The 18,598-nt window shown below is 45.8% G+C and overlaps 1 protein-coding gene across 2 annotated transcripts in view; it reads right to left on the bottom strand.

Annotated features, from left to right (window-relative positions):
* Window positions 1-18,598, bottom strand: part of LOC310876369 (uridine-cytidine kinase-like 1) — a 45,287-nt gene that overhangs the window by 15,384 nt on the left and 11,305 nt on the right. Inside the window, exons 4-8 of one of the 2 annotated variants that reach the window (XM_083789897.1) lie at window positions 11,597-11,767; window positions 9,680-9,751; window positions 7,198-7,387; window positions 5,564-5,625; window positions 457-473 (exon numbers count right to left, since the gene is read on the bottom strand). In XM_083789897.1, coding sequence (XP_083646023.1) covers window positions 457-473; window positions 5,564-5,625; window positions 7,198-7,387; window positions 9,680-9,751; window positions 11,597-11,767 — 512 coding nt within the window. The remainder of the gene's footprint in view (window positions 1-456; window positions 474-5,563; window positions 5,626-7,197; window positions 7,388-9,679; window positions 9,752-11,596; window positions 11,768-18,598) is intronic. The other variant, XM_083789896.1, reaches the window with a different exon arrangement.

The following is an 18,598-nucleotide window of genomic DNA, read 5'->3' as shown; positions in this document are numbered from 1 at the left end:
ATATTGATTAGCAAGATACGTGACAAAATCCTATATCCCAAAACGGTGCTTTATAACTAATCTAAATGCAGGAGATGTTTCTGGCCCATCCATGCGATGTAAAAAAAAATCTGGTGCATCCATGCGATGTATTTAAAAAAATGTTTTAGTTATAGCTGCTCAATAATAGCAAGCCATCATTATCTTGATGGCTAGAGCCAACGGTTGAGAACAACATGTATCTGTGAAAGCAGATACATGTTGGTTGGTTTTTCATTTTGTCTTTGCTGCTGCCCAAACGTTCTGAAAGGAGTGCTAATGGGACAGAAAGGACTCTGAAAGGAGAGTGCTAATGGAACAGAAAGGACTCTGAAAAGAGAGTGCTAATGGGACAGAGCCACCAGAGGGTGCTAATGGGACAGAGCCACCAGAGGAGGAGACAAGAGGAGGAGAAGAGGAGGGCTGGGGCAATCGTACCTCACTGTGATCTCACGCTGGGATGGTCATACAGAATTCAGCCAGTCAGTGGGATAACACGCACACACACACACACACACACACACACACACACACACACACACACAGTGAGAGGAATTAAAAAAAACGACTCATAAAATGGAATTAGCTATTCCAATTAAACGGTAACCTCACCGCCACCCACAGAATAAAGGTCCTTAAGCCATTAAGACCTGAGGCCGATTCAAACGCCTTCTAAATCAATGTCATCAATGTGTCAGTGACCCCCTCGAAAATCACACCCATGTGAAGTGAGGGCCGCTCTTATCATTATACATCTCATGAACTGAATTTATGTGATTGGTTCGTTTTGCTCGTCTACATATGACTTACATTTTCCTTTGGCACATATTTACGTCATATGTGCACATATGACCTTTCCTTTCATTGTCAAGGGTAAATATGAGACGTGAGGGGACAAGCTGTATATAGGCCTCAAAAATGAATTGAAAATTTACGTCATGTGTGTCTGAGCAAATCTGTATTGTCCTACATAAAGATTTAATTCCCATTGACGTCTTATATACAGTGGACCCCTCTAGACTGCGTTTCAATGTACCTTATTGAACGGTAGCGAAAAACAAAAAGACAGGAATGTAAAATCATGTCAAGACTGGTGTACTCGTTTTTTTGTATTTTTTTGTCTGTTGTTTCTCTATGTTGCGATTAAAGTTAATTTAATGTTTGTGTAAGAAATCCACTAATAGCTGAATATAGGAGGGGCTAGCGCCCCTCAAAAATTTAAATGAAGACAATGGACTAGGAAAACGGTAGCTCATTGAAATGCCAGGTACTGTATAGACTGAGAGACTGGTCTATGTATGGCACTCGTTCAATAACAAGGACCAGTGAGCACTGCAGGCATTCAATTTAAGATTTGCATATTGCCTCAGTAGTAAAAGGCATAACATGTGGTAGTCTATTTATATCTGGCCATGGGTAGACATCCCATCTTCTTGGCGGCTCTGTGTTCACTTGCCATAAACTATGAAGATTGAATTCAGTAGAGTGCACACCGCTGCCTAACACTATACAATTGTGAAGATATATCTACCTGAGATATGATAATGATTATGTAATTATGGCCTTGATTTAGACCTTATCAACCCAAAACAAGCAGCCGACTGATCATTTCCACCAGCATTTGTCCTCAATATTGATCTTGGTAGTACCTTTAACTTGAACCTTTTCCACCCCAAGTGTGTGTGTGTGTGTGTGTGTGTGTGTGTGTGTGTGTGTGTGTGTGTGTTCACCGGTAGGACGTAGCACAAAGGAAGGTACACGTCATTCACACTATAAATTAAGCCAGAAAGTTCAGAGTTCAGAGTTCAACATGTCCAATGTATTTACTGGTAATGTAAGGTTTACTTTCAACTAGCAGTTACAAGTTCTAGATCAGCTATTTTCGACACGCACAGACGTAAAAACTCTTTGTCTTACAACTGAACACTCTTCACACCATAGACCAAAACTGGTAATTACACACACACGTGCGCGCACACACACACACACACACACACAAAACACAGAAAGGGGGCTGAGTGAGTGTGAGTGTAAGCTGTGACTGACAGGGATTTAGCAAGAGCATGACAATGTGTCATGCTTCATGTGCTGTGTGCATGTCTGCATGAGAGTATGAGCAGCACATAGCTTTCATAGAATACTGCTCTGTGAATGAGTGCATGAGTGTGTGTGTGTGTGTGTGTGTGTGTGCACGCGCGCACGTACGTGTGCTTGTGTGCGCGAGATAGATGCCTGATGTGGTGCTGATGGATGTGTATCGGGCCTGGCAGATCATCGTTTGGTACGGTTCATAAAACGTCTGGCTGACAGCCTGACACCACAAGGGAGACAAGATGGAGGGCACAGCCCACTGCTTAGCATGGATACTGAGGAGCAGGTTCACTTGGTAGGGCACAGCCCACTGCTTAGCATGGATACTGAGGAGCAGGTTCACTTGGTAGGGCGCAGCCCACTGCTTAGCATGGATACTGAGGAGCAGGTTCACTTGGTAGGGCGCAGCCCACTGCTTAGCATGGATACTGAGGAGCAGGTTCACTTGGTAGGGCGCAGCTTACTGCTTAGCATGGATACTGAGGAGCAGGTTGACTTGGTTCACGCATGTGTAGTATACACCACACAAAGTATATATACCGTATATACAAAACATTTATTGATTTGGTGTGTAACAATACATATGTATTCGTATTGAACCGTTCGATACGATGTGCTATTCTCTTTATGAATCAACTTTGAATAATGTATAAGAATGAATCGGCCCTTTTTGTAGAGGAAGACACACGGACAGAGATGGGAATACATATGCACACACACACACACACACACACACACACACACACACACACACACACAAAAACACACACACACACACACACACACACACACACACACACACACACACACACACACACACACACAAAATGTAAGAACGGTTTCATGGATGAGGCCCAATTATTTTATTTTCATGTTTACCATCAGCAGCCCCATTTTCCCCTACTATATTTTTGGGCAGAAACAAATTAGAATATTTAGAAACAAGGAGAGAATTAGACCCTTTTAGGCCTGAATATCTATTGATCCACCAATGGAAGCCTGAAGACATCATTTACAGTGGTTCTGTGGCGACATACTACTAAATCCAACACGGGTTGTGCTTATAACCACGCCCCCGGGCAAGTTAAGTTTACTGAGGTCAAGGTTAGGTTTCTGGTTTAAGGACTTGAGTGTTTTGTACAGTACCATACTATTGGATACAAGTACAGAACAAAGAATGTTTGCTTTCGCCATCTTTGTTGAAGAAGAGTCTGGGCAATTATGATTTAGTCTTACTAGAAACACTAAAAGTTTCTAAATCTTATATTTAGATTTAGTCTGACTTAATCTAGTTACCTCTGAGGTAAGGTTACTGGAGGTCAATGCTTAAAATGTGATTACCTTTGAGGGGATTGAAGGCCTATTCATAGTCTGGATTTTCGGTGGTGAGGTGACCACCGCTCCGGTGGTGAGGTGACCACCGGACTCGACCGGAGCTGTAATAATGTGGAGCGGTGGTGAGTAAAACCAGAGTGAAGGGCTTGGGAGAGCGGTGGTTTGCTCTTCACCACGGCTCCGTGACGTCATGTTGTAGTTGCTTAACCCATTCTGACCTGAGATCAGATTCATACGAGGTTTCCGCCGGACACACACTGGTCTGATGAACCCATTCTGACCTGAGATCAGATTCTAAAAATGTCAGTCGCTCTTCGATTTTTCAAAAATAGCAGACCTACAAGCTCGTATCGCGCCACTCGGTGGCGCGATATGAGCTTGTAGATCTGCTATTTTTCAATAGCTAAAGCATAACATGATGCTGACACCAAAATGGGTGCCCGGTCAGAATGGGTTAAGTATGTTTACCTACACCCAATACCTACCCCCATCAAACCCATTAGTGTCAACCTCAGACCATGGTCTGATTTTGAATCTAAATGGCTTTGTGTTTATGATATTGCCCTGGCTCTGCTCTAATTGAGAGGGATTCAGTGGTTTTGGATTCAGTGGTTTTGTTTGCTCCCCCGTTTACCATAAAGGATTGGTATTGTTTAGGTCCTGTGGAAATGTGGCGTTTAATTTTTTTATCCACTGCTTCTCTGCAAATTTCCGTTCCCCCTCTGTCCAGGTTTGATTGGATTCTAATCCACAAACTTCCAAGGCACTAATTCCATGTGCCATGTGTTTTACTGAGGTTAAGGTTAGGTTTAGGCTGTCAATCACAGTGACTGGCCAATCACAGTGCGTCCTTGCACAACCCGTGTAGGCATTGGTATGTCACGGTTCTGAAGTAATCACCATCAACCACTCACTGACTCATGATGTTAGGCCCTAACATCATGCCCCCCAACAGTTAGGGGGCAGTGGTGTAATGGTGGTTTTTGTTTTGGTACCACAGCATTTTAATGAGGTCACGTACACGCAAGCGTGCGACTACATGTGCGCGTGTAGTTGTGTACACAGAACAGCCGATTGCCTAGTATGAGTTTTAGACACGCAAACACACAAAAGTAGACTCGTGACAAATTAATTCTAACGACCATAAAACAACAGTAACTATAATACTGTGTTGAAAATCTACTGGTTCAGACCAGTGGTGTAATGGTGATTTTCTTTCCGGTATCACAGCATTTTAATGACTTAACGCGCAAGCACGCGCCTACATGTGCATGCACATTCGCACAGCACAGCTGATAGCCTAAGTGTATATCGTTTATAGTGTATGAGAGTATTAGACACACAAACACAAAAGTAGAGGCATTCCTGTTGCGTGCAGAACACCACAGAAGCAGTAACCTACTGGAGCCATACTGCTGTGTTGCTTACCGTGTATGAGAATGTGCGTTCAGGAAAATAGTTAAAACTGTTGTTATGCAAAGTAGTAGCCATTTGATTTGGGCATGGTACTTGACAGTGTGAGAATAGGGGGGGCGCGCCCACCGGCAGTAAATCTAGACCACTGGGTACTTGGTGCGTCTTGGAAAGTCTCATAACCCGAGGTTAGGTTTGTCTTTTCTTGAATCTAGAGGGACACGTTCTATATCTCAGGTTGTGTTTATAGCAGACTCCGAGTCCTCACTCTAATGTGCACTTGCAGTTTGGGCAACTCCAAAGCAAACTCCACATGCCCCAACATATTATTTACTTGCCATAGTATGATCAAACCCTTACCCCTGGTGGTTAGACTGGCATATTGGACGATACCAATATGACAAATAAGGGCCGATACCGATACTTTTCCGATACCGATACAGTATTGGGAAATCTCTAGCTGCAACTATCGATTGTATAACAGATTACATCGATTGCGATTGGCACTGCATTTGATTTGCTCTTTTTCCCCTCTACACCAAATTCAATCCAAAATCTCAATGTATCGTGTTGCAACAATCTCACAACGCAAGCTTGTATCAGCTATTTCCGGTAAGGACAGCGACTTTTTCAGGCAGACTGTGACTCTGGTCTGAATCCAAGCTTTGTGAGAGACATGAGGTAATGTTGTTGTGTGCTGCCCTACCTTCTCCAGCTGACTGTGGACGTGCTGCACAATAAGGTCCAATGCTACAAAGTTCTCACCACCTGAGAAACACACACACACACACACACACACAGGAGTGTTACTTCTAAAAGTTGTCCTGCAAAGGTTTTTCTTACACTTTCAATGTTTCAATTAACATTCCAGATTGCAATGGAGTCAAAAGGCATCTCATGGAATCACAGAGAGACACTGTCTCATTGTCACCATCAAGTGCTTTTGGGCCATGACTTGACTGAAATGGTTAAGGTTTCATATACTGTAAGTAAGAGAATACATCCATTACAAAAAAAGACAGCACAAGCTATATTTAATTATTCTATTAGGATATAGAACTCCGATCCCACTTAACGTTATGCCTTTGCACCATAGACATTAGCTTGCGACTAATGGAGAAAATCTATTATGTTCTAAATATATTCTGTCAAATGGTTACTGGTTTCAAACTAATGGCAGGAACCAATGAAACCCAGCTAATGAATGGAACTAATATTGCACAGTAAATGCAGTTTCATCCAAATAATTCTTAGTACTGTATATATCAGCTAGTGTAGTGGTTGCATTTTAGTGTTCTTTCATTAGACTGGATCAAGGAGGCAATGCTATATATGTGGGTATGGTTGGTATTTTGTAAATACACTTAAATATTTTTTGTTACATGGGAGCAAACATCATAATATAATGTATCCAATGTTTTTGTAAATTGTAGACAAAAGTCAAGTCTGAAAGCCAAGTTCAGCATTCAAAAATGGGATTGAAAAATGCTATTGAGCAGATCTGTAGGTAGCAGTGTTGACTGAATAAAAGTGTCTCCTTCTCCTGTCTCCTTTAAATATTAAAATGGCAAAACTAAAGTAATATGTTTGGCTCCGCATCAGCTATCAAACGTCATTTAACTTTGCATCTGTTTAATATGTTGATAAGATGATAGGATTGTACATGAGGGAACGTTTTTGAAACATTGGGTGTTTGTGTTACGCTGCGGCTGCTGACCTTGTTAAACACTACGTAATTAATGTTCACTGCATTAACGTCAAGTTCCATATGTTGCCCATCGTGCCCACATACTGTAATGTTACAGTACCTACAGGCTTAATTGGTTACAAAAAATGCTTAGTTGTTTGTAGCCTATACTCCGTCGTGCATCATTTACACAAAAAAACTACTATGGTGACTGCGAACAGCAGGGAATGTCAGCAGTGTAGTATGGAATGTCAGCAGTGCAGTATGGAATGTCAGCAGTGTAGTATGGAATGTCAGCAGTGCAGTATGGAATGTCAGCAGTGCAATGCGCACTTGAGCAGCCAGTAGACTAGCATTGGACTGTGACAGTCCAATGCTGAATCTAGTTGAATCTGTGCCTCCACTTATTAAGATATAGACGCAAGGAGTCTAAATGAATGTAGTAGCTATACTATTCATTTCGGGTTAGGATACAACTGTATTTCAGGCTCTGTTTTCTTCTTAGGCTCTGTCGTAAAAAACAAATAATTAAATTAATTAAAACCGGAGGATTTCTTTTTTTACTGACACTCGACTCGTACTCGACCCCCAAAGACTCTAGACTCAACTCGGCCAGGACAGGACAGTGTAATGCAAGTAACCGTCCCACTGACCTCTGGGCACCACTATATCAGCCACCTGAACCGTCGGTTCAATGTACTGCTCAAACGAAGGCTTGACAAATTTATTGTACTGTTTGATCACGCCGCTGATGTCACGGCCACGCTGTGTTATGTCCCTCTTCAGCCTCCGTACCAGTCGAATGTCCGAGTCAGTGTCCACAAACACCTTCATGTCCAGCAACTAGAGGGGGGTGAAGAAGACCAAGAGAGATCAACGTTTAACTCTGCAAGAACTTGTGTTTTCAGCCCTGTGTGTGTGTGTGTGTGTGTGTGTGTGAGAGAGAAAGAATAGAACTAACAGTAACAAACCAATTGAACAGGGCATAAAATAAAGCAAGGCACAAAGGAGCAAACACACAAAAAGCACGTCGTACTCCATAACTTTAGCTCAGATTTTCTTTTACAGGCCAGGCTAGGCCATCAACTTATTTTTTATCTTTACCCTCTTTAAAGAGCAATTCATTCTGTCTGTCTGACTGTCACCCTAAACACCCTGCTCAGCAAAACCAGTCACAATGATTCAGCACTGCTACATCAACAAAAAGGTACTGATGACTCTGAAAAAGAAAAACCAAAAAAACTGGGTTGAGCGATGTCAGAGAGACAGAGGGGAGAGAGAAAGAAACGGAGAGTGTTAGCTGTGAATGACAAAGAGCAGATTGCAAACAGAGAAACATGGTACAGGTATAACTCAGTTGCCCAATAAGCCAGTGGTTTCACTCAGCTGTAAATCAGCATAACTGACCAACCGGACAGGGGGGCATATTGCCGGGTCAGCAGAGCTGTCAGCCAATGGGAGGAGGTGAATGAGGAGTGGTGTGCTGTGATACGTTGGAGAGCATGGCCTCTGCTGTAGATCACAACTCTAACATGTGCAACGCCAGACCCCTTTTTTTGTGTGGGAAATTCAAGGAGAATTGTGGAGATATTCAGGCATGGAGCACCCTGATGCCTCACCCGGTTAATGTTAACAGTTAACGCATGAGGTCCATTTCATTTCACTCTGTTGCATGTCCTCTTCTCCCTCTTAAAGACAACAACCAACAATTTGATGACCAGGGGTAGGAGACTCAAAGACTCAAAAAGAGTCTCCCACTCGAGTCTTCTACTGAGGTCAGGAATGCAACAAAAACGAAATAATCTCCATAAATTCAAGGCTTCATCATAGAAAATAAGTGTTTTTGGAGGGTGAAGTGAACTGCTCCTTTACCTGCGTGATTCCCATAGCTCACGTTCCTCCACTCGCACCAGATTTTAATTAGGAAGACACTATTGGGCTGCTACGTTCTGTATCCAACTCTACGTTTTAAACGTAAACAGTACATTTGCATCTGAAAACATTTGAGGTGAGAAATGAGCAATATACCACGTAAACGTGCCTCAGTCAGAGATGTGTACCAATTTACACGAGTTTTGGGACCATCAGCAAATCCCATGACAAACGCATGAAAGCCACTTCACACAATGGCTAAAACAAACCTGTCTATAAGCACTTTATTTACACCCAATACACAGTAATAGACTTCACTTACGACTATTATCAATGGATGTACAAATCAAACACACAATTCATCACAGCAGACAATAGCCTTTGTTAATAGAATTGGATGATAATCAACTCTGCACTGCGTACTCTCAGGGGAGGCTGTGTGAGCGGGCAGATGAACCTTATTGGCTGTTGGTCTTATCACCATGGGCCAGCATGGTGCTGGCACATCCATTACCACGGTCCGGAGTGATAAATCACAACCAGCACAACTGTTTTGCCGATGTAAATGTCGACACCCTGCCTTTATTTGTAATGGATCATATCTAACCCCTGCACACCAGAGCAGTGCACATTTGAAAACTTGGCATAGAAATGCAAGCAGGCGTGCTCATACACACATACTGTAACACTCAAACGTGCACACATACGTGCCTACACAAACAGACTCGCAGATCGAAGAGAATAAAAGGAGCCTTCAAGAGTGTCATTAATAAACCCATTTCCTTCACACAAATACTTTCGACAACGCACACACTCTCTCTCTCTCACACACACACACACACACACACACACACACACACACACACGCTCCAGTGCTCCATTAATCAGACTGCCTGTCTCTTGGAGGTGTGATTAATCAGGCCTGGAAAAGGATTAGAACTAGAAGTATAGCTGCAATGACTGATTGTTTTCTAAGAGATTCTGCTATTGATTACTTTTTAATCTAATAATCGAGAAGCACTTTTTGAAAATAAAATGTTTTACATCAACAAATAAAAAATGATCAAAACCACATGAAGAGGAACGTATGAGATTCATTGATTATGTCAACTGGATAGTGCACTTGCTTTTCTCTGGCAGACAGTTGGACAGTCTCGAGAGTCAAGATATTTTTTCCACTAATCAAATCAATGAAACTATTTTTGTTAAGGTCTGAAGAGAAAAGAGAAGAGAAGACTGATATGGCAAGAAGAAGCACCTTACCTTTAGCAGCTCCTTGTTCGCAAAGGCCAGGATGCCCTCGAAGATGACTACATTGGCCCCATACACTGTTTTCTGTCATTAGAGAAGGGAATGGAAGGTCAATGCCTTATCCCTAACTAGCACTACTTTGCCTTTTCTTTACTATTTTGAAAAACATTTTTGAATAGCTAAAATAGCCAATCTTCATCAACACATTGTGAGCTTGTAGATTGGCTATTTTAGCTATTCAAAAATTAAAAATAGTAAAACAAGGCAAAGTAGTTTAGGGATAAGGGGTTTAGCATGGACGGAAATAGAGCCCAAGTACCAAGTACAGACATCTGGGGAACCCCAGTCAACAAAGTATATATAGTATAAGTGGTTAACACTCGGTTTAAGAGTGTAAAGTCTTCGTGCTACTGTACTAGTATCAGTAGTGTGCACAATGACAACAAGACTGTCCTAAAGCAAGCACTATTTACTCAATCTGTCCTGCCACACAACATCCTCCAGCCTTCTAGTCATCCTACCAGATGCTGGCGTATGCACTGAGCAAACTGCCTTGACCTGCCTCTCTGCAGACATCTGATAACACCCTACAACAAGCACTCCCAGGAGAGAGTGTGTGGTGTGTGTGAGTGTGAGTGTGTGTGAGTGTGTGTGTGTGCGTGCGTGCACAATAGGCAGTCAGTGTCAGTGCAGAGGACACTGAACATTTCCATGACAGCCACAAATACTTTGGGCCAAGATGTGAACAGAATATGTATCATTATGTGTATGTACGTGTGTGTGTGTGTCGCGCGCGCACACACACGCACTTCTGTGCGTAATCACTTTGATCTAAAACAATATGGTCCAGAGTATGTCATGATCCCATTACCTCGCACACACCTACTCACTGCTAAAGTCAATGGACTGGTCACTTCTGTATTGATTAGAGAGAGAGAGTCAGATTGAGAGAGAGAGAGACAGAGCAAACATGCGAAAGAGAGTGAATGTTCAAGAAAGAGATGAGTTGTTTATTGATTTCTTCATTCCCACTTAGTTCCTTCCTAATACAGGGACTTGCAGAGGACTTAAGTGTGTGTTTAGTGGGCATGTGGAGTGCAAGTTGTGTGTGTATGAGGTAGGTGTGCGTGCGTAGTAAGCCAGAAGCTCAGAGAAAAGGTAGGTGACCTCTACATTTAGTGTGTGATGGAACAAGGGTATTATGATGGCCTACAATTTATTTAGCTTAAGTTACACACACAACACGCGCGCGCACACACACACACACACACAGTCACACACACACAAATGTTTAGCGGTCTAGTGCAACGACTAGTTTGCGCTAGACCCTATCCAACTACCGTCCTTTGTGCAAGACGTGATGTAATTAAACTCAAGGCCAATCCAAAACGGTCCGTAAAATTATTTCTTGGTTAACAAGTCATGTCACGTGTCCCCTGGGAGGTGCCGGGTCCTCCAGCCATTAAATTACATTGCGAGGAGATAGAGAGAGGTGACTGGGAAAGCAGTTCTTCTAGTGTAGTGTTCTTGTTGTGTGCAGTCTATACTGCAGAGATATGTCCGCTGCCAGGGAATCAGCCATTATTGTTGTTGCAGCAGTGGAGCATGACGGGTAATGAATAGGACACATTAATTAAACCATAGTGATTGGTGGATTAGTAGGCATTGACAACTGGAAATACTGTGGTGTGTGTATGTACAGTATGTGTTACTGGATAGACCACACATCAACATAACTTTGATAAAAAGGACCACCATACAGTACGTGCATCAATACTATCATTGTCTGTATATATGTTGTCATATATTGACCATTTGAACCATGAACATTGACCATTTTCATTTTTATAAACACATGCACACACCACACACAAAATTTGCCTAAAACACACAGACAGACAGAAGCTACATTATTATGAGAGGTCTTACCCATTCTTTACGTCTGCAGTGTGAGGTAAAGTCGTATACTGGAACTTTGATGCTCTTGCCTTTCTTTAGCTTCCTCAACACAGTGACCAGGAGCTCAAAGTCAAAGGCATCTGGGTGGTCAAAGTTATACTCGTTCTTGGCTGCAAGCTCCTGGTTCTCTTTATTTAATACCTGAGAGACAGACACACAGTCACACACACACACACACGTAAAGATGAATTTCCCCAAGAGGCTTGACAAACAAACAAAATACTCCTTTGTCATACGGGATACATTGGCAGACGTAGGTTGTAGTTTCATCTCGTCACTGGTAGACTCAATTCAACTTGCACTCATGTAATCATGATTTGACCTTTTTCACATCACACGGTGCGATACGTAACGGTCGAATTAAGACGGACAAAATCATGCAACTTTTACATTCTTTAAAAGTTATATGTTGGCTTTTCACTTCAACATATTTCCTGGTATTACAGACTGTCCAAGTGTCCATTCATGCTGCATTCATTCATGGCCAGAGATGTTTTTTCATGCTGCTTCTTTCTGTTTCTTGATGTCATGCATGTAGCAGAGTGAGCAGTGATTGGTCTACTTTTGAGAGGACATAAATACTTTACAGATAAAACATTTTCTAGATGTCGTGGCTTTTGGCCACAATGTAAAAATCCAACAACAATCTTGCACACAGTAAGTATCTTGATGCTACAGAAAGGTGGTTTGACAGTTCACTAAGTTCAGTACAGTTTTGATGTTCTGTGCCTTAATCTCTCAATGCTTATGTTTTGTGTAAAGCACTTTGAATCACCTTGTTCTATACAAATAAACGTCTTGCCTTGCAGCACAATGTATGGCAATACATATACATACAAAATATATACAGTATGTACATGGATATTGTGGCATGTCGCTAGGCAACAGGCCGCCAGGTAGGCATGGGTCCCGAGAGAGCCAGTGGGAGAGAGGCAGAGTGCAGCAGAGAAGGCCACGCCCACCACTCGGCCAGCTGGTAGACAGCCGCTACGTGCCCGCCTACATGTTGTCTCAAGTTCATGAATACCAATCAAGGCCACCTGTGGAGCCAGACAGAGAGACAACATGTAGGCGAGGCTGCCTCTGCCCTCACTTCTCCCATGACGCTCTCAGAGACAGGTCGGGCCATGCACTGGCGGTAAGCGACTCCACTCTCACACACACACACAACTCACAGCGTTCTGTATGTGAAGGGGCAAGCACTAATTCATCTCTCTCTATCCCATATACAGGCAACACGCTCCGGATACTAATCCCATTCATTAACAAACCCGCTGGTGAGATTGAGACGGGGAAGGGAAAGCCCCCGTCACTGTGTCTCGAACCAGGCGGGATATTATAAGACTGTCACAGATTCTCCGTGAGGAGGGGTAGGGATAGAGCCGGCCAGCGCCACCCTTAGGGAAAGAGGGGAAAGCCTGGAGCTCCCACCACTGACATTGCTTATAAGTTGTATATTATGATTTGATGATTTTGATCGCATGTCCAAACCCACGGATCTGTATATAATAAAACCGCCTGTAGGCGAGATGCTGTACCACTGAGTGTCCTGGTGTCGTTCAGTCCCCACAAGTGGTGGAGAATAGTGGGATTTTACAAACTGAACCACACCGACCTCTCCGGGACAGATGGATAGGGACCAGGCAATTGACGCGCTCCTCCAGAGCCAAAACATTTTACAAGCTTCTGTCCATGAGTTAGTACGCCATTTCCATAGAGAGGCTAACGTTGCGCGCAACCCAACCGAAGTACTCACTAAACTCACGCCAGAAGATGACATCGAGACGTACATTGATTTGTTTGAGCGCACCGCGGCTCGAGAGCGTTGGCCAGTGGCTGACTGGGCCAACATCCTGGCGCCGTTTCTCACCGGGGAACCACAACGGGCGTGGGGAGATCTGTCCCTCGCAGATTCCCGAGACTACCAGCGGCTAAAGATAGCGATACTCGCTCGCCAGGGCCTCAGCTTACCGGCACGCGCACAGCGTTTCCATGACTGGACCTTCCATCTCTCTCAGCCACCCCGCGCGCAAATAGCGGCCCTGGGCCGGTTGACTCATAGCTGGTTAACAACAGCAGGTGACTTGCCCGCAGTAGATAGAGTAGTGATCGATAAATGTATCAGAGTGTTGCCGCCAGACGCCCGACAGTATGTAGCCCAGGTTGCCCCCGGCTCGGTTGACGAGCTGGTGAACCTCGTAGAGAATTACATGGTGACCCTGGACGTCATGAAAGGAACCAGGAGCGAAGCAGCGAAACCCAAACAGGAGGAGCGCACAGGACGGGATAAGAGGGGACCGCCAGCGGGCCGCTCACCACCCCGACAGCGCACGGGCAAACAGGAGAGGAGCCCGCGGAACCAGGACCAGGCCCGCCGCTGTTACGTGTGCGGCCAGGCTGACCACCTTTCCTGGTCCTGCCCAGATCGTCACGGGGGCGATGTCCCGATGCCCTCTGCGGCTAGCACCGACGCCGGCAGACGCTGCCTGCACACGGGCACCGACCGCCGCGGCCACACCAACCTCCCGGTGAGAATCAACGGCGTCGACACGGAGGCCCTCCTGGACTCAAGCAGCGCAGTGACACTGGTCCACGCCGACTATGCCGGGCCTGTGAGCGAGACCACCATGCCCGTCAGCTGCGTGCATGGAAACCAGCGTGACTATCCAGTAAGCAAGATACACATTCAAACCACCCGCGGCACCACACTAGTGTCAGCGGGCGTAGTGCCAACCCTACCGGTCCCCCTGCTGATCGGATATGACTGCACCCTGTTCGAGCGACACTGGCGCCCCGGCGTGGAGAGGCCGCCAGGGAGGCGATCACGCCGCCGCCGACGCCAAAACAGACCACAGCCACCCCGCGGAACACGACCCGCATGCCCAGCGTTTGGAGCCCCGTCTGACGCCTCGAGAAGTGACAGCTCCCACAGCGCTGACGACCCCGGCACTGAAGGGGACCCCGGACCACCCTGCAACCCAGGAGCGGACCCCTTCGCTGAGTTCCCCAACGCGGACACCCCCTCCTCTCCGAGGGTAGGGGAGTTCGCTACAGCACAGTGGAGCGACACCAACTTGGAGATGGCGCGGCAGCGCGTTGACGTCATCGACGGACAAAAGCAGAGCGGGGTGAGTGTACTGAATTTCCCCTACTTTATGTGTAAAGCTGGACTGTTATACCGGGTGGTTAAGGACAAGCGAGAAGAGGAAGTAGAGCAGCTCCTAGTACCAAAACAGTATGTCACTCGGGTGCTGTATCTTGCACACACGCATCAGTTAGGCGCGCACCTTGCTGTGCAGAAAACCTATGAGCGTATACTGGCAAGATTTTACTGGCCGGGAGTTAAGAGGGCTGTTGAAACCTTTTGCCAAAGTTGTCCTGAGTGTCAGAAAACGGCCCCGCGGCCCACATATAGAAATCCCCTAGTACCGCTGCCTATTATTGAAACTCCATTTGAGCGTCTAGCCATGGACATTGTGGGACCCCTCCCGAAATCCGCTAGAGGGCACCGTTACATACTGGTAATACTCGATTATGCCACCCGGTACCCCGAGGCCATCCCGCTCCGCTCTGCCACGGCCAAAACAGTAGCACATGAACTTTTAATGCTATTTAGTAGAGTCGGAATACCGGCGGAGATTCTTTCGGATCAGGGCACCTGTTTCATGGCACGCATGCTAAACGTGCTGTATAAATGGCTAAAGATCAAGCGCATCCGCACCTCCATTTATCACCCCGAGACGGATGGCTTAGTGGAACGCTTTAACCAAACGTTAAAAAAGATGCTCAGGAAACTAGTTGACATAGACGGGAAAGATTGGGACCAGCTAATCCCCTATGTCCTCTTCTCTATTCGCGAGGTTCCCCAGGCCTCGACAGGTTTCTCCCCCTTTGAATTGGTATATGGGAGGAGACCCCGGGGACTGTTGGACATAGCAAAGGAGGCGTGGGAAACGCAGCCGTCCCCGCACAGAAGTGTAATAGAGCATGTTGACAGGCTACAGGAGAGAGCGCGCAAAGTCTGGCCCATGGTGCGCGAACACATGGAACGCGCACAGCGGGACCAGGCGCGCATCTACAACCGGGGGGCGCGCGTGAGAGAGTTCCAGGTGGGCGAGCAGGTGCTCGTCCTCGTGCCAACCAGCGAGTGCAAGTTCCTGGCCAAGTGGCAGGGGCCCTACGAGGTGGAGACACTGTGACGACCCCCTGGGCCTTTAGTCTACTATGTGGGTTCTGTGTGTGTATGTGTGGCTGTGCCTTTAACAGTTCCATTGCAGTGTTGGAGGGCGGAGCCAGAGATGATGAGTGGAAGGGGAGACACCTGGCCAGTGTCCTCCCCAAACACTATTTAAGACACCTGCTCTCACAGCACTACAGATCTGCATTTCTCCACAGGCTGCAGGGGCAGCTGCTGGAGAGCACCCTTGTTCATTTGTTTGGTTTTGGTTCTAGATTTTGGGCAGCATGTTTCCCTGCCAATTTAAGTTGGAAACTTTGTTTATTCAATTCTTTAATTACTATTTACTATTCACTACAAGTATGAAATAAAATACTTATTTTTGGATTGTCCTCCGGTGTGGTTTCCCCCTTCTTCGTTATGGCCCCAGAGCCAGCCATAACATGGGGGCTCGTTTAAAGCTAAAAGTTTGGTAAGCTACAAAACTTTGTTGTTGTGGTAGTTTGGGCGGCTTGTTTAGTTAATGAGCTAGCCAAGTTCAGGTTCGCACCTATCCTTTGTGGCAGCAAGGGGGTGGAGCCGTGGGAATAGGGGAGTCTGCAAGTCCAGTGACGTCAGCATTGGGGATTCTCTATTCAAGTTCATTTGGGGGAACCATCGGAGGGTTTGCTTGTGGTCACGGTGCTTAAGAACGTAAGTAATCTACTTTGTTGTTTGAAGTCATTTTTTGTTGGGCTGACTCTGTAAGGCAAAGCGCATTTCCCCTTTGGGACTTGTGAGCATTTAGATAGAAACGTAGTGTGGGGAGAAAGGGTTAGAGCTATACGCTCGGGAGCACTTCTTTGGACTTGGGGAGGTGGCCAGCTTGCTGGAGACTTTTCCCTCGCCAACGTTTCACGTGCATAATTACCTGTCCCAACTATCCCCTGAAGACTAGGGTTGAGATTTAGAGAGGTTTTGGCTAGGCAGTTAGAGGGGAGGCTCAACTTAATTTGGCTTGTTGGGCATTCTGTTAATTGAATGCGCTACGTTCTTTTGTTTCCGTTGGCTTGGAGTTGTTTTTGTTTTGTTTTGTTTGGTTTGGTTTTGCCATGGAGGTTTCTGATTTTGTTTCTGATCCATCAGAGGAGGGCTTGGAATCCTTTAACAAGGACCAATTATTGTCTATTGCAGAGCATTACGGCATTGACATTCCGGACAAAAGGGCGGGGAAAGACAAGGTCAAGGTCATGATAAAGGAGATGCTGTATGAGCAGCACGTTTTGAGCCCGCAGCAGTCTGCGTTTGAGGAGGAGGATGTAGCCTTAGTCTCACTGCCCGCGGGGGCCACTGGGCTAACCTTCGAACAGCAGAAGGAGTTGTTAACCTTACAGTTAACCTTGCAATTACAACTGAAGGAAAGAGATTTGGCTATGGAAAGGTTAAAGCATGAAGCGGAGATGAAAAGGTTGGATATTGAGGGCGAACGGCTCAAGTTGGTGAGAGATGGTACGATGAGTGAGGTAAAGAGGGGCGAGTCAGGTGGTGACAATGGCAACATTTTGAACAGTTTACGGTTGGTACCCAAGTTCAATGAGAAAGAGGTGGAAGTGTTCTTCACTCTGTTCGAGCGGGTGGCAGACGCTCGGTGCTGGGATGATTCGGACCGGACGGTCCTGTTACAGTGCGTGCTCACTGGACGTGCTCAGGAGGCATTCGCCTCACTGTCTACACGAGACAGCAGCAGGTATGCAGTGGTCAAAGCAGCAGTGCTGCGTACGTACGAACTAGTTCCCGAGGCATATAGACAGCGGTTTCGGAGTTGGCAGAGAGGCAATAATAAGTCCTACCTTGAGTTTGCCCGTGACCTGTCAACACACTTCGAGCGCTGGTGTGTGGCGTCAGGTGTGGAGGACTACGATGACCTGTCTGCGCTGATTGTGTTAGAGCAGTTTAAAAACTCAGTCCCTGAGCCGGTGGCCTTGTATGTTTGTGAACAGAAGGCAAAGACTGCAGCCGACGCTGCAGCGCTTGCAGATGAATACACATTGACGCACAAAGCGAGGATGGACAGCCAGAACTATGTTGGTGGGTCTGGGGGTGGCAGGGATACAGGCCAGGTGGTTGGGGGAAAATACTTCCCTGCCAGGACCAGTGGGAGTGTGGAGTCGGAGCGTAGGAGTGGACCGGCTGGTCGTGCTCTACATTACTCTGATGTTTGTCATTTCTGCCATCAGCCAGGACATTGGAAACACCAGTGCCCTGTGCTTAAGTCACGTAATGAGTATGCCTCACCTGGGCCGAGTCCGTCTGCTTTTGCAGTGTCACTTTCGAGTGGCATAGATCAACCGAACATGTCAAGTACCTTTTCTCCATTTGTTTCAAAAGGATATGTGTCGCTGATTGGTAACACAGAGAAAGTGCCAGTAACCATTTTGCGGGACACAGGCTCATTTAAGTCATTTATCCTTTCCTCAGTTCTGCCGTTTTCTCAGAAGACCAACACTGGGTCGTTCATTCCTGTGTTGGGCATGGAGATGTCAGTTTTCCATGTCCCGGTACACAACTTCATGCTTTATTCATCTCTGTTTAAAGGTGAAGTCAGGATGGGAGTGAGACCAGCTCTTCCTATTAATGGGGTGACTGTTGTACTTGGAATTGATGTGGCAGGGGAGCGGGTTTTTGCAGATCAGTTTGTTCAGCTGCTAGAACCTGCAGTTGACGTGGAGTGCCAGGACGAAACTGCATATCTGTCTAACCTTCCTAGGTCCATTTCCCATGCTGAGTTGGTGAGGGAGCAGAAAGCCGATCCCACA

The sequence above is a fragment of the Protomyctophum parallelum genome, assembly GCF_964188405.1.
Source record: "Protomyctophum parallelum genome assembly, chromosome: 19".
NCBI classification, from domain to species: domain Eukaryota; kingdom Metazoa; phylum Chordata; class Actinopteri; order Myctophiformes; family Myctophidae; genus Protomyctophum; species Protomyctophum parallelum.
This window is presented reverse-complemented; position numbering and strand designations above follow the sequence as displayed.